The sequence below is a fragment of the Sceloporus occidentalis genome, unplaced genomic scaffold (genome assembly GCF_023333645.1).
Source record: "Sceloporus occidentalis isolate IW3139 unplaced genomic scaffold, rSceOcc1.0.p SCAF_5, whole genome shotgun sequence".
NCBI lineage: Eukaryota > Metazoa > Chordata > Lepidosauria > Squamata > Phrynosomatidae > Sceloporus > Sceloporus occidentalis.
In genome coordinates this window covers 103,039,725-103,056,734 of record NW_028316985.1, presented here as the reverse complement: position 1 = coordinate 103,056,734, position 17,010 = coordinate 103,039,725, and the positions used below count along the sequence as shown (strand labels likewise).

Here is a 17,010-nt window from a genome sequence, read left to right as displayed (position 1 = left end):
CGTCTCTCCCCAGCTTCACAAATAGAGTACAGGTACATACTATGCTTCTTGTGTTGTAGCTCAAAACATTTTGAATTTTGGAGTACTATGGATTCTGGAATTCTGGATAAAGGATACTCAACCTGAATATGATGATTAATACTATTTTTAAAAATATGCATGTAATATTAGATCTTCCTCCAGTAAAACATACATTGCACTGATCATACACAATTTCAGATTTACACTATAAAAATGTCAAGAAAGAGACAGCAATAAAATGTTTATGGATAAATGTTACATTCATATAATAAATTTTACAAATGTTCCCAACTATGTAAAAGGTGAGAAATATTTAAAAGTAGGGTGAGTTATGTATTGAATACCTTTTGAGCAGAGGACAAAAAAACCTCATTTAAATATTTTCCAAAGGATTAATTTTTAATCCCAAGAAAGCTAGTTGTGTGTTTCATTCCTGCATCACTACACTGAGGATGATCTTTGTATTCAATTCATAGCACTGCAACTTTGGATTTACATTATTTAGGCACTATCACCTGAATGTATAAAGCAGTTGCAGCTAAGACATTTCTGTTTATGGCATCATTAAAATGACAGTGTACTTTCTCATGCTTAGAAGGAAAAGAAGTTCCCTATGGAAAAGCAGAAGCAGACATCGTCACCATTTTGCCTTTGCATTTAAGAACAATTTTTTTAAATGTAGCAACAGAACAGTAGCAGCAATAATTTCTGCAAAACAGCCATTGATCAGCACTACAGCTGGTTGTGAATTACTTGAAGTCATTTATGATTTATTTGGTGAATGTACACTGTAATAAGGTCATGGCAGATTCAGACTCTCCCTCAACACTCACTAGTATAAAATGTTTATTAGCAGTGAGCCATTTAAACTACCGAGAGCCACAAAATGAGTAGTGGACTGATTTTCACAGCTCATTCTTTTCTTTTACTTCTAAAATCCCATCTAAACTGACACATTCTATCTTATTAAAGTATTAACTTTTTATTGCATTCCATTTTGTGTTTGCACCCCACTTTCCCTTCCCAAAGGAAGACCAAGGGAGCTAATATGCTATTATTTTTTATACTTATTAAATTATTTTTTAAATGTGTAAAGTCTGCAGCAAAGGCCTCAAGGAAGTTAATAAGATAAAATGCCATCAAATTATTTTTCTGCCCTCAATCCTGGCCCACTTTTCTTCAGTAGCATCAAAACTGAATGATAAATATTCTGGCAATATTTAAGTGTGGCATCCAAATTAAGTGTAAATATATAAGTAAAAGTTTCAAGATAGCCTTCTGTATAATGCTTTGTGTTGGTTCCTTCCTCAGAACACTGGTTCTTCCCAAAGGCTAAATTAAAGGCTATCTGTAGCATTACGGAGAGCAAGGTAGCCAGCTAAGGCAACCGATCTGGTGACGAAAGAAAGGCAGCAAACTGTTGTTTATTTGTTATCACTGTACCATTTGCTGATTCCCACTGTGGGAGAAAGGCAGGATATAAATCCTGGAAATAAATAAAATACTCTGCCTCAGACATCTGAGTATTTTGGCTGGCCTGTACACATAAGTCTACTTACTGCAGAGAATTGCCATCACTAATTGTACAAAGTCATATACATCTATATAAATGTAGCACAGTAAAATTCAGTCACACTACCAGTGTAAGGATTGCAGTCTAAATCCTGTCTGTAACTTGGTTCCCATTTCCCTCCCAATGGCTTTCCATTTTCTTGAGTGACGTGAACAAGTTCTGTAACATAGGTGTATACTATAGGAAATTATCATATGTTATAGAACTTGTAAACTTTGAGATGTGGTGCTGGAGAGAGCTATTTGGGGAGGAGTGTTTATATATTTAATGAGGGAGCAGGAGAACCAAACCTTTCAAGTACAGTAAGCTCATCACAAAAAATCTGTAAAATGGTCCCTAAATTCTATACATCAAAAATTGTAAATTATGTCAAGATTATGCTGCATTATGAATACAACGTCCACAAAATAAGGAGGGGGATCATGGAGCTGCAGTGGTAGAATAGGTCCAAAGCATGGTACTTACCTATTCATCAGCTCTTGAAAGACATCACTTCGTACTGGAAACACAAAAGTGTTAAGAACTGACTTCAAATATTCCAAAGTAACAAATCCACTTCGCCCAACATCAAACGCTCTGAAAGCTTTCACAATATCCTCATAGGCAGACCGCAGCTGCAAAGAATACAGTTTTCTTGTTAAGATTATCACATTTATGAAGCTTTTTGAGACTATAAGTATATTCTTTTAAAATTTTCAAATTCTCTTCTGTTAGAGATGGTCATAAAGGATGTCCTGTATGCTCTGATCAACAAATGTTACTGGTAATTCCACTAGAGTATAGTTTTCTCTAATATAAAGATACAAGTGACAAGGCAGTTGAGCTTCAAAAGGAGGATAATCATTTCCTATTACATTTTACTCAAACTTCACAATGCAAATTAACAAGAGAACTTCTTGCTGGGATCATTAGTACCACAAGTAAGGTTATTAAAACAAATCATTAAGATCATACAATGGAATGGAAAATGTTGAACTATGTAGGGGTTAAGAGAGCACTATAGAAATAAGTATAGAATCATAGTACTTCAGAACTGTGGGTGAAAAGAGTGGACTCTCTATTAGTCAAATGTAGGCATAGATCCATTTAACTGAGTGGTACTGAAGTTAAGCATAATTAATGTTGGATTTTAACCAAAACTACAGAAATGAAAATGTGTTGCCTTTTAATGGACCATCAAAGCTGTTTGATAGTGAAACATACTCCCTTGGAGTGTGGCACAGTCTCCTTCTTTGGAGATTTTAAACAGAAGCTGGATGGCCATCTGTCAGGGGTGCCTTGAGTGTGTATTCCTGCATGGCAGGGGCTTGGACAGGATGGCCCTTGAGGTCTCTTTCAACTCTATGATTCTATGATCATAACTACCTACCCAGAAACAATAGATATTAAACAGCATAGGGGACAATGTGGAATAACATCCTAATGGAGCACCCTAATGGAGATATACACAAATGCCATTCTCTGGAACCAGCCTCACAGACAGGAGCAGAGCCAACATAACACAGTGCCTCCTACTTCTATATTGCAAAACTGGTCCTATAGAATACCATGAACGAAGGTATTAAAAGCTACTGAGGGATCCAGGAGGATGAACAAGGGAGCACCCCTTTTGTCTTTCACCAGAGTAGGTCATCAGTCAGGGCAGCCAAGGCCATTATGGTACTTCACTCTGAGCTAAAACCAAACAAATATACATCCAGATGAACCATTTCCTCCCCAAATGTCTGAACCTGCCCAATCGCCATGTCCTTAAGTGCCGTGTCCCAAAAGCATGGTGCTGGCATGGGCAAAATGTTTGTCAGAAATAAAAAAACAAAGTTCAAAATGACTAAAATGAGCATAGACATTTGAACTGGTGAAGAAATTTCCCAGCACTTCAACATGGCAGCCATTTGTCCTCCCTTGGTGAATGAAAGCAGTATTAAAGAGTTCACCTTTTCTCTAAAACTCCTCGCAGTGGCATCTAGATGGATTTTTGTCAGATTATATGCAGGTGTCACAGGTGAGAGTAACTTTGATTCACTTTTCTTTTTTTCTGACAGCTCATCCTGTTTCTGCTCTGTTAAGGAAAACTACAGATTAGTAAAACTGCTATTAGTATTCTTAATCAGCATTCAGTAACAGAAAAAACAACTCTGATTAATCTATAATGCCTCTCCAAAAAACAGTTTTTCCTTACACTGATAATACTGTATTATCCATGCACCAACATGGATAAATGCTTGCCATCACCGGCATTCAAAATTTCCTTAAGGAAATCCTCAAAGACCAAATTTAACCAATTAAAGTAGTTTGAGAACTCATTCTTTTAAAAATGGAAATGTTTCTCTTCAGTAACATAGCAAATTACATGAAAGTTTCATATAAGTGTTCCCCTGGGATTTTACTTTTAAAAGTAAAATAAAATCAACTCCGCCCTTCTATAACTCTTTCTTTTCAAGTCCTGATATTCTATTAGTATGGGGACTGGCAAGATTGGCATATGGCATTTGATTCTACAGCCTCTGGAGAACTTCTCACAAGATATTTTCTGTGCTCAACAGCTTCAATGGGAGTTAAATGAAAGCCCTTATTTCCTTGAGGATCTGGCCCATTTCTGCAAGCTATCTTAACATAACAGTCATATTCAGCTCAGCCCCCGCAATTTCCCTCCCAGATGGTCCTCACTGAAGATCCTTCTTTTTGCTTCCCACCCCTACATTTTGTTCTCTAATAATAATTTTATTATGGTAATGCCAAAAGATATGGAGACTTTGCAGTTTAAAGTTCTGGAGTTCAAGTATCCATTGAATGTTAGAGAAAGGAGAAACAACAAGTACAGAAACTGGAATATTTTGCAGAAGGATCTGAGCAAAGAGGTCTCTGGTTTAGGTATCAGCTTGGGAAACTATTTGTTTATTTCAAAGATGCACAAGAAACTCAAAGGTGCACACTTTTAATCAAGAGACCCTTCCATAGAGACAACTCAAGCTAGTTGATTCAGAGTAACTAGACAACCTCACATATTATCTAAAGATGCATTAGTCCCTATAATATTTTATGATACGTCTGTCACAATAATGTCTTAAGTCTCACCTATGTTCTGTTAGCTATAATGAAGCCTGAACCTTAAGATCCTTTGCAGGGTCTTTCTTCTAAATGCAACTGCTTAAATGAAGCAAGGCTAATGTTACTATGCGGGTATGTTCTTTGTTAGTGCCTCCTTGGTTATGGAATAGCCCCCCACAAATGTCTCACTTGATACCTTTTCTAAGGTCATTATGGCAGCAGATGAAGATCCTTTTATTCACTTCAGCCTCTTAAATATGCTACAGTTTTATTATCAAGGCTCTTAATTATTGCTTTGTGTTTTACTGTGCAACTGATTTTATTTTTTGCCCACTATCAGGGAATAATAGATGCAAGTTATTTTTTAAAAATCACATTATATTTTTATGTTACATCTTTTACTTTTATTTCTGTGAGTCACATGTTATTGGGAGGCCTGCCTAAATACGGTAAACAATCAAGCTGGCCATCTTTGCCAAGCAGTTGTAAGTCTTACGGAGACTGTGAATGTGAGTATGTGAAATGCATTTCCAGACAGCGTACAGAAGAGGATGCCGGGAACCAGAGGAGACATAACACTATTGCTTTCCAGCCCCATATCACAAATCAGCTGCACGGTGAGTTATGCATCCTCATTTATCAGACAGATTGTTGTTGTTGTTATTATGTGCCTTTACGTCATTATCAAACTATGGCAACCTGAAAGTGAAGAACTTATCATAGAGTCTTACTGGCAAGATTTGTTCAGAGGGGCTTGCTTTGCTTTCCTCTGAGGCTGAGAGAGTGTGACTTACCCAGGGGATTTCCATGACCATTTGAGGATTTGCACCCTGGTCTCCAGAGTCACAGTCCAACACTCAAACCACTACACCACACTGGCTTTCAGATAGATAATACCAGACAAACATTTCAGATTTCTGCAGGAGAGGATGCTCACATAACTGAATGTCTCTGCCACACACACACACAAATTTCCACGCAGAGAACAAAGTTTCAAGGAGAAAATTTGAAATCTAACATTCTTCTTTTAGTGCAAGTTTACTCTGTGCAAAATGTTTCTCCAAGCACAACTAAAATCAAATAGATGAGCTCACAATTAGCAATCTGAAGTGGTACACTCATATAGGTTTAGTACCTTGCTGAACAAAGATCTCAGCTTGTGGGTAGTAATAGTGAGACCTTGCAACCTTGGTCACAATGCTATAAAAATGTAAAAGTGAGCCCTTTCCTGTGTATTGTACGGAATCCAGATACCTTGTTACACAAATCAGCGTAAACAAAGGGTTCAATGCAGAAAGAAAGTCACTAGTTTAAATGACTACTCTTCTTTTCAAAATGTTGCAATTTTATATAGCAGGAGCAAACAACCTGTGTCCCTCCAATGCTGCTGACTACAACTTTTATCATCTCTCACAATTGTCTATGCTGGCTGGAACATTTGCAGGGCCACATATTGCCCACTTACGGTACAGAACATGTTGGATGCCAATTCTTTTAAATGCTCTAGGCCTTATATTTTAAATAAAAATCTAAGAAGCAACATTTTATTCAATCTTAATAAAGTCATATTTCAATACTGTCACCCAATCCCCTTGCATATGCCTACCTAAATCTTGATTTTTTGTAATTCTTTTCTTCTTTTTATCCAAATTTAAGCCAAGATACTGCAAAAACTCTTTGTAATTCAATGTATTTGTTCGACAAATACAATATCGATTCCATAGCCTAAAAACCAAAAACAAACAAACTAAATAAAATTCATCAAAGGTACGATACTGAAAAATAAGCATGTTAAATAAATGTTTCTTTTCTGAGACATCACTCACAAAACCATGGCTATATTCTTGAGGATAACAATGGGTCTAGTTATTGTGAACCATTATTACAAAATATTAACAAAATGTAAAGATTCTGAATGAGTAACAATTATACAAATGTAAAAAAAAAAAAAAAAAAAACCTCACAAATTAAACCAAGGGACAGTCCAACCCAACATACAGTTTCACCTGTCAGCCAAATGCCACTGGAAAGCGCATGAGGCCAACAGTATTTTCCTCTGGAGGCTAAACTAGATATTAAAAGGCAGGTGCATGTAATAGTCTGCTAATTTCTGTTTTAAAGGTAAAGGAGCCATAAAGGGTTCCAATTTGATTGACCGGTATGGTGAGAAGGGAGTATTTGAGTCTATCCCAGCAATTGTTTTTGGAAATGCTTCTCTGCCTTTCCATTTGGTGGGGGAGAATGAGACGTAGCATTTCCTCTTTAAATGGTACCATTTTGACTAGAAAAAACAGGCACAAAGGAAAGCCTTAAGGACATTCCCCATCCTTTCTCTCCTTTTGTGTCTGCTTTTCATTAAAAATAAACTGAAAGCCTGTTTCATGTCTTTACGTGTAACACGGCATTGCTATGAAGCGGTACACTGAATTTGGAGGTGCCAATGGAGCCTGCAACAGAATGAATGGCCCTGTTTGGCAAGCTAAGCAACCTAGAACAGGAGGCTTGTAGTATTGTTAAAGTTTTCCAGGAGAGACCAGAGTGGGGAGTAAATGACACCCTTTTTACTACTACATCTTACCCACCCTACCTCCCTGGTCTGCTCTGACTGTATTAGAGGATTGCTAGCTACAAAGCCTTAGCACTTTATAGCCAAATAGCAAGGCATGAAGTTCTGGAGTTTATTTTCCTGAACCATCCCTCCATGGTGCAAAAGATAACATTTTGATTCCCCCAAGCACACAAGGATACTCTGGGAAACTTACGGCCACAAGTTTGAACATGTCAATTCTTTTTCTTCTCCCAGCCTGCATTTTTGTTCTCTCTGCCCACCCGCCTCTTTTTAAAAGAGGTGATGTCTTCAGCTTATCCACATATCAACCACAGGTGCTTTTCATACAAGCACCTTCCATGTAAAGGGGGTCTTTGTGTCATTTCTGAGGAGTAGAGCCACAGGACCAGCCCTGAACAATCATTGTTCCAGATCTCAAAGTATTGTACCTAGGTAAAGGAACATGGGCCCATACAATCAGGCCAAAATAAAGGACTGAAGCGTGGCTTTGGTGTGGCTTCTGGAGTCTTAGGATGCATGTATCATTTAAACAGCATACCTCCAAAGTGACCCAAAGCAGCTTCATTTTGACCTGTCTGTATGGGGCCATACATAGGCTCCTTCCAGGCAGATATCTACAGATATTTCCAGTTCCTACATAGGCATCAAGGACTGGAAGGGCTAGCAGAAGCCAGGGCTCAGGGAAGCCAAATTTATTTATTTATTTCAGGTTTTATATCCCACCTTTCTCTCACAATGGGATTTAAAGCAGGTTACAATAATTTAAAAAGACAGAAGTGAAAACAGTGAAGCATAAGTTAAAAGCAGATAGTTAAAACCAGTAAAAACCATAAAAAGCATTAACAGCACACAGCACAACACAAATAAAATTTATCCACAAAACACCACATCACCAGGTGACTTCATGGTGCTTCCATACATACAAACAGAGCGGGGGGATTACTTTTTTACTCTCAGAATCCCCCAACCAATTTAGCCAGTAATACTGCTGGCATCAGGAGTCTGGGAACTGTTGATAAAAAATAACTTTTCTAATCTCTGTATATACTGTAGGAAGGAATAACAAGCTGATGGACGTCATGTAAATTTCTCTTATTCTTAGCGCAATTTGTCTGTAGACTCACAGTTTCTTGTAGGGATTCCCCCAGGCACCATATTTTTAAACACAACTTTTCTTTTAACTTACAATCATATATATATTTCTGGACACAATCATATATATTTCTGGTGAAAATGATGATCCTACACCCACACTGTCCACTTTAAAACCTCAAAATTTGAGGCCTTCCAGAAAGGTCTCGATGCAAATATAATAAACAAACATGCATTCATTCTGAGCCCTGAAATTAAAGCAGTGGTATAAACAGGATTGAGATAGGCTTGCTAAAACAGCCAAAAGTTCCCTCCTAATACCTTGCAAGTTCAATAAGTGCAATTTTAAATGAATTAAAAGATGAATCCAGTTTGATGTTTCATACATAACACTGTAAATCTCTTAAGCACAAATTTCATCATTTTTATTTAGCTTTAAATGCTCTAAATAAAAATTTTGTGGTCTTTTTTATGGTAGTACTCACTGCTACTGATGTAGTAACTTCCATACAAATTTATCACATTCCAGTCTTCACTGCCAAATACAAGATTTATTGTCAAATAAAGCTACATATTGTTGTTTTTCATTGCCTTGCTTTAGAAAACCATTGCTTCTGTTCTGTAATTGCACGTAGCAAATTATATGAAGCGGGTTTTTTGTTGTCATCATCTAATTTTGGAGAAAATCCCAAGAATACACACACAAAAAGAACCCCAAACAGCAAGCCCAGCTTGTAAAGATGAGCTAAAATTGTTTTTAAAGTTGCTAGTAATGAGAGATATAAAATATTTAAAGCAAAGCAAAACAAATAAATTGTCCATCCTAATTTGTTTCATTTTTTCCTGCAGGCTACTGTCCAATTCAGTGCTTCTGCAACTGCAGCTTATTAAAACTCTGCAGACCTCCCAAATGAAAGTCATTCCAAACTCCAGGAGAATACATCCCTCTCAAATAGAACTGCTTATGGAAAGCATGGCCAGCATATAAATTCAAGCATTTCTTCTACAAACATAGAGACATGTTCTTGGCTCCTACCTGAAATCTACACTCACTCAATCCAGCCCTGAGGTTTGATCTGCCTCTCCAGCAGGAATGAAATGGAAATAGGATAGGAAAATGGACTGGGCCATTTTGTAAGCAGAGGATGCACCTCTGAATAACCTGCAACCTGTGGTAAAAATCTCATGGCAAAAAAAACCAACCCACACTTCAGTACATCTTGGTCAGGGATTAAATTCTATCTCTGCCTTTTTCTACTTACAGAGAAGATTGGGTACTCACCTCCCTGAATGCAGGAGATTTTTATGTCATCCAATAACTACCTTCTGAAATGGTGTAATCTATCCTACCACCAAAAGACTAATTCATTCATTAGCATACTCCAATGCTTCATCATTCATGTGTAGGCTTGGTCACTCTTTTATTTTCAGGCCTATGAACAGCTCATAGTTTACCATGTAAACTAAGGCATCCATACCTCTTTAACTATGGGCCCATACAGATGGGCCAAAATAAAGTTGCTTCGGGTCACTATGGAGGTATGCTTTTTAAATGACACAGGCGCTTTACAGACTGCCCAAAAGGGCGGTCTGCCGGCGCTGGTGTTTGCTGCGCCAGGGAACCGCAGCGGACAAACCTGGCCTCTTGGTTGGACAAACAACTGACAAACCAAAATGTAAGTTTCGGCTGATATACAAGAGTTTATGCTAGATGGCCAGCCAATTTAAAGAACACAACATAGGCATCTTGGAGATAAGCGTTTCATTACAATTAAAGGAAAGAATATTTAGGCAGCTATCAAAATGGTTTCTATGAATTCAAAACAGTAATTTGAGATGATAGACATCAATTAGATGATTTGGTATGAGTTTAACCAGATAGGAATAAGGATAAAGCAGACATTTTCAGATACAAAGGACTTGAGTTTACAGTTGAAAGATATTAAACAGATGGTGAAAGAGGCATTGGAATCAATGAACCAACCAGATAACTATGAAAGTGGAATAGACAAATAATGATGTAACTGATGCTGGACTATGGAATGCAGATTCATTTATAGATACTACTGTCATCAAGGATGGAAAATGGAGATTAATTTGGACAGCAAGAAAAGGGTTGAAGAGATAATAAAATGACCTCATGAGGTGAAAGGTTAGATACTAAATATGGACAATCCTGAAATGATTTCTGCAGAAGAAAGTCCTTCACAGAAGAAATTTAGATTTAGGTCAACACTGTGTGTTGCTCTGGGTTTGTTTCTTTAGGGGATTTTTCCCCTTTAAATGGTGGGAGTTTGTTAAGAGACCTAGCTAATACCTTAGAGGACAGGATCAAAATGCAAAATGGCCTTAATAAATTAGAAAGCTGAGCCAAGGCTAACAAAATGATTTTCAACAGGGAGAAATGTAAAGTACTGCACTTAGGGAGGAAAAGTGTAATGAATAGATATAGGATGGGTGACACCTGGCTTAAAGAGACTATAGGTGAAAGGGATCTAGAATCTAATAAGACCATACTGAACATGTGTCAGCAGTATAATGCGGCAGCTAAAACAGTCCATGTGATTCTAGGCAGCATCAAAACAAGTATAGATAGTGTCTAGATCAAGGGAAGTAATAGTACCACTCTATTCTGCTTTGGTCAGCCCTCACCTGGAATACTGTGTCCAGTTCTGGGCACCACATTTCAGAAAGGATGTTGACAAGTTGGAGTGTGTTCAAAGGAGGGAGACCAAAATGGTGAAGGGTCTGGAAACCCTGCCCTATGACGAGCAACTTAGGAAACTGAGTACATTTAACCTCACAAAGGGAAAGTTAAGTGGTGATATGATAGCCCTGTTTAAATATTTGAAAGGATGTCATATTAAGGATAGAGCAAGCTTGTTTACTGCTGCTCCAGAAAACAGGATCCGGAACAATGGATGCAAGCTATAGGAAAAGAGATTCCACCTCAACCTTAGGAGGAATTTCCTGAAAGTAAGAGCTCTCCCTCAGAGAGTAGTGGAGTCTCCTTCCCTGGAGGTCTTTAAACAGAGGCTGGATGGACATCTGTTGGTTATGCTTTGATTGAGATTTCCTGCATGGCAGGGAGTTGGACTGGATGGCCCTTGCGGTCTCTTCCAACTCTGTGATTCTATGACCTTATGTCAGATCTAAATAAAAATGGTTTACATTTGCCATAGTTTAACCTGGTTTAGTAGAACAAATGAGGATTTGGTATCTTTGCTTTTCAGGAGGTAGTGTTAGTAGATAACTGTCACCAACTTTGGGCAAGTTGGCAGACAACTGTGTAACCCTCCTCCCCCTTTTTTTAAAGTTAGGCTAGTCTTGTCTTGTCTTATAGTATTACACATTAGAGGAAAAAGGAAGCTGACACAATTCTGTTCTGTTAAACAGCAGTCTTGTTCTTTTCATAGCAATTAGATCCTAACAACCAGTAATACTGACAAACCATAGCTTGATGATCCTAGATGTGACTTGTGTTGGCAAGAAACACGTGACCATTGGTAGCTACTGCAGCTTTAATGTGAATTCAAGGTGGGTCTTCCCACAATGCTTTACATAATGATCCTAAACTTGTTTACTTACTTTTCATACTCACAATCGACCATCCTGAAGCAATTGACTTCGAGAATTCTTCTCAGTTCATGTTTTTGTATCTGTCCATTTTGATTGTAGTCGAAAAGTCTACAGGTCTTGATAAAGTGTTTCATCTTTTTTGAAATCTATTCAATATTTTAAAAACATTATCATTAAAATAAGGTGCAAATGGTTGGCAAAAGCAGTTTTTGTATCTACCAAAGCTTGTAAAGGTAATTGTCTCCCTAAAAGTTATTTGGGGGTGTCAAAAGTTCTATTATGAAGCGGAAAGTATTGCAAATGGGTTTTTGTTGAGCAAATGAGAAGTTCAGAAATGATACCTTTTTCAGCAGTTGAAACAAAGATTTATCAAATATGAATTGTGCTAAGATTGCTAGGAATGGATGGGTTGTTAGCCTATTGCTTAGATACACTAAATATTTTTAAAAAATGGAATTCAACTTAAGAAAGTGGATATATTTTCTCTGAAACAGGACAATAGGGATGTTAATGTTTTTACAAAATTGTACTAAAGATGAAATCTGTAACATTTGCATTCCTTATTTCTTTCTGTCCTTGTACAAAAATATATAGCAATATACTGGAAAGTGCCTATCAAAAGTATAAGTATGTATGTGGCTCCATACTTATCTTTACATACAATTTCCATTTCAATCTCCTTCTGTTTGCAAGTAAAATCCTTGGTTATATATGCGGCTTTCTAGCCAGTATTTCAGAAATGCATTGAGGAGTTGATTCTTTGAAAGACAAAGATCTCCACTCTGAAGTCACATCTGTGTCTTCAAGATGTGGGGAAACGGAGAGCCAAAGGGATGGTATGCACCTGCTACAGAGATAAAAAAAAAAATCTTTTTGGAAGCCAAACTATAATCTAACATTTGAGGGTTTCCCTGTTAGGGAAAGAAGACACACACACAGCATTTGGGCCAGGGCCATCCAATTCTCTGTGGGGTAAAGAATGCTCAGTGCAGTAGAGAGCATTCTTTGAAATTTCAAAGTCTAGAGCGTCTTTTTCTAAGGTTATGTTGGTTCCCTGATGAAGGACCTTTATAAGGCTGGTAAAAATAAATTGTAAGGCAGAGCATCAGCAATTAAATGCTTCTCCTTTTTTGCAGAGATAGTGCGGGCAACTCCCAGGAGTTGGGGTCTGCACTAAGGGGAAAACTTTCCCCTTGCTGCCCCATACAATGTAGGGGGAATTTAACAGTTTTCCCACATTAACTTGCTCAGTCAGGAAAGGCCTTTTTTCAGCCAGGAAGATAGGGCAAAAGGACTTTCCTAAAAAGGCCTATGTGGGCATCCCCAGGAAGGCTAGAATGGCTCCCTCCCTGGTGTTTTTCTGTCTGCTGGCAAACACTTTTTTATTCCAGCAGGTTTTAAGAGATAACGTTTTTAAAGAATGGGTTGAGAATGTGGTGTTGTTTTAAAGGGAACTGTTTCAAATGCTTTTTTTCTCTTTTAGTGGTATTTTATTTTTTTAAGTGTCGTTTTAAATCATTTAAGAATTATCAATAGTTTAATCTCGTTTAAATGTTCACTTTTGGTATCTCTTAGCTGTACTGTGTTTTTGAATGGTAAGCCACTTTAAGTTCCAATTTTGGGAGCAAGCTGAGATATATTATTGTTGTTAAGGGCCAATTTTTTATAATATATTGTTTCCAAAAAAATGGGAATTTCCTGTAACATACTGTATGTACTCATGTATAAGTCTAGAAATTTTAGTTAAAAATTGACTCAAAAAACCTGAGTCGACTTATCCACAGGTCAATGTAAGTACTGTAATTTAACTCTTCTAAAAAGGGAACCATGTCTTCATGAAAGGCAGCATGTAATCTATCCTGAAAGCACTGATGCCCCTTTGCTCTCTTCTATCCTGCCTTTAGCATGAGCACAAACAGTTATGCTTGCTGGAATTTTGTTAAGTTCTTTGGCATCATTTTTCTTTGCTTCATCCTACAGATCCTTTGTCATATACCCTTGACTTACATGGATCATACCAAAATCCATAATTTTAGCCCCCAAAACCTGCCCTTGACTTATACATGGGGTCGACTTATAGGCAAGTATGTACAGTATACATGTTACATATAACACGTAACATATACTTGCAGGGAACACTCTCTGAAGCAGCACAAGTTCTCCAAAACATGTACAGCCCTTCTGCAGCTCAAAGTCACACCATTCCCCCTGGCCTCATGAACATAGGGACCACTCTGTATGATTCCTCACTGTGTCTATGCCTTCAAGTCAGTTGTCGATGTATTTTTATAAAGTTTTCTTAGGCAAGGAATACTCAGAGGTAGTTTTGCCAGTTCCTTCTAAAATGTAACCTACAGCCCTTACAGTTTATTGCCAGTCTCCCATCCAAGTACGAACCAGGGCACACCCTTCTTAGCTTCCAAGATCAGAGGGGATCTGGTGCCTTTTGGGTATTTGGGCCTCACTACCTAACAGAAAAAGAATGGGACAACTGCCACTACGTGAAAGGATGGTAGGAAGTACACATTAATGTAGAGTGCTTTCTAACTACACTTGAACTACGCAGAGTGAAAACTGGAGGAGGTCCCTATACCTTTAATGGTTGTGTAAAATACGGAATTTCGGCAGATATTGCTTGTCATTCAACTTGATAACAAGCAATACCTGCTGGAATTCCCTTTTCTAAACAAACCATTAAAGAACAGGAGCAAAAGTGTTACAGGCTTTCTTTCTTTTTTCATTAAATAAATGAAAAGGAAAAATAACGTTCCTAAGCAGTAAATATACTTATGACTCATTATTACCTTGCTTCTTACACTTGAGTTAAACTGTACAAAATCTGTTTTATTTTATTTTAACAATTGTCCCCATGAAGGCTAAAAGGAAGAGGGGGTTTGCCATCCAATGTGCATGCACACAAAAAACACAAACCCAAACTATGGAAGGGCACAGCTGTGCATATATGAACTGCTATTCAGCACCAAATGAATTGGAACAAAATAAGTACTGAGACTGTTATGCTCTTAGTTTTGGCTCCATATTCTCGGTAGCACAGTCTAACTTGTCACTTTATATTGATTCCATCTGTTTACACTCTGCAGAGGATTGGCTTCCTACAGCGAACGTTTCCTATTTACCAGCTGGTAAAGATGGGCCAAACCAGATAGGAAAGAATTAGATTATTTTCAGATTCTCATAAACATAAAATGGGAGGAGGAGATTAAGGGGGAACGCTGGTTGTGGGGAAAGGTGATGGAGAAAAAAAGGAGTGAGTGACGGTGGTGATGTAAATAGGATAAGCCCATGTTCTTCCTCTTTCTTCTGTCTCCACTCCCTTTGTTCTTTTCCTCCTTTTCCCATTTCCTCTAAGCCTGTTTTACATTGCTCTGACAATTTAAAAAGGCCTTATGTTGGTAGAAAGATGTTTATTATTTAACATACTGTTGTTTATTGCATCTGCAAAGGTCCTGTTGGCATAATGCTAATTAGATCCCTGGTGCTAATCTTTTTAAAGAATAACATTGCGGGTAGATCTTAAATCAAACCTGCACTGCTAGCCAGCTGAGTAAGAACTACATATTGCATCCACAAGCCGCATACAGTGGTGCATCAAGAGCACTCACTTGCTTTTTAAAGCACACAGAAAATCAGGCTGCCCCTTGCATGAAGCAAAGTTAAGCAACTAGCTCAGAGAACACCAAATGAGAAGCAATGGCGGTCACTTAGCTGTTCCTCCTCAGTTTCTTCATAACTCTCTGTTGGAAGTCAGAGCTGCATTTGCCACACAATTTGCTTTATTCCCCTAAACTGGCCTACTGCCCTCAGGTATCATAGAAGAAACTATCCCTTTGCCAGTATTCTGCAAACAGTCCAGTCAGCTTTTGCATGCAGCATGGAGTAAAGAGTACTATTTTCTTTTGCCTCTGCAACTACATGTCTTGGGAGGACCTGACAGAAAATGAGTAGATCATGAAGAAATGTCATCTGTAGCCCTTCTCTTTAATATCAGATTTTCAGTGTGGTTAAAGTGAAGGTCATGTGAGGGACAGTGGAAGTTTTCAGCTATGTGAAACCTGTAAGCACTGTGAATTAGTACAGTCACAACCTGTCTACATGTGGCACTACTAGAACTATTGGGCACTAAAGTGGAAGTACACTTTTAATTACCAGGCACAGCAACCATTGAGATGAGAGGTATCCTTTTCACTGCATGCTTGTGATTTACCAAAATACACTGTCTGTTGCTGTGACTGCAGAATGCTGGATTATCCAGGGTTGTTGTTTTTTTAACCTGATCAATCAAAACAGCTTTTACATTTTCACCCCAGAGAGATTGTAGGACTCTTCTCTTGTGTTCGGAAGTACAGTAAAATTCCCACCACACAAAAACATGTGCATTATTTGCCTACACAAACTGGGGATTCTGAGGAAAACCAGAATAATTTAATGATGTCTAGGGAAATATCTTAAGAATGTTCCACACAGTTTCAATAGTACCATTACCATCATCATTGCGCTATTGTGGTGCACGGCACTTTACCAAGTAATCTATACTGAATCAGTAGGGCTTTGTCCTTAATAGATTCCCTGTTACTTTCCTGAACTTAAGGATTTGCAAGTGGTTTAGATGCATCCCTCCAGTCTGCCCTGAACTGAATTTCTGAAGAAAAATCAACACAGAACCTAGAACTCCCACCCCTTCGGTGCTTAACTGCACAATTTCACTGCCCAGTCTCAGTGACTGACATAAATGTACATCTGTTTGATGGCTGATGGACATCTGTACATTGAAAATTAATTGCTATATGAATAATTGATGTAGCATTTTGCAAATGAGTAAGTTGCAGAATCATCCAAATCCCAGTTTTGATTACCTTCCCTCTTTATTTCTTTTACTTTAAGTATTCATTTTTTAAAAAATAAAAATTAAACTGCTAAAAATATTATAAAATACTGGCTTAAACTGAATACAAGTTTTATTTCAGACTCCCCTTAATCAAATAAATAAATAAACACAAGCCCTAATAAATGAAATTTTCTGGAAGTTTAATTAGGACCATGGGGATATTTTCAATTCATAAATGTTGCAGCAGAAAGAAAGCTTGGCTGCTTCATTTATGGTGGGAAA

At 37.8% G+C, this 17,010-nt stretch overlaps 1 protein-coding gene across 1 annotated transcript in view; it reads right to left on the bottom strand.

Annotated features, from left to right (window-relative positions):
* EFCAB6 (EF-hand calcium binding domain 6) overlaps positions 1–17,010 on the bottom strand; it is a 125,826-nt gene that overhangs the window by 93,264 nt on the left and 15,552 nt on the right. Inside the window, exons 6-9 of the mRNA XM_089524971.1 lie at positions 11,892–12,028; positions 6,249–6,367; positions 3,529–3,653; positions 2,060–2,208 (exon numbers count right to left, since the gene is read on the bottom strand). Of these exons, the coding sequence (XP_089381097.1) occupies positions 2,060–2,208; positions 3,529–3,653; positions 6,249–6,367; positions 11,892–12,028 (530 nt within the window). The remainder of the gene's footprint in view (positions 1–2,059; positions 2,209–3,528; positions 3,654–6,248; positions 6,368–11,891; positions 12,029–17,010) is intronic.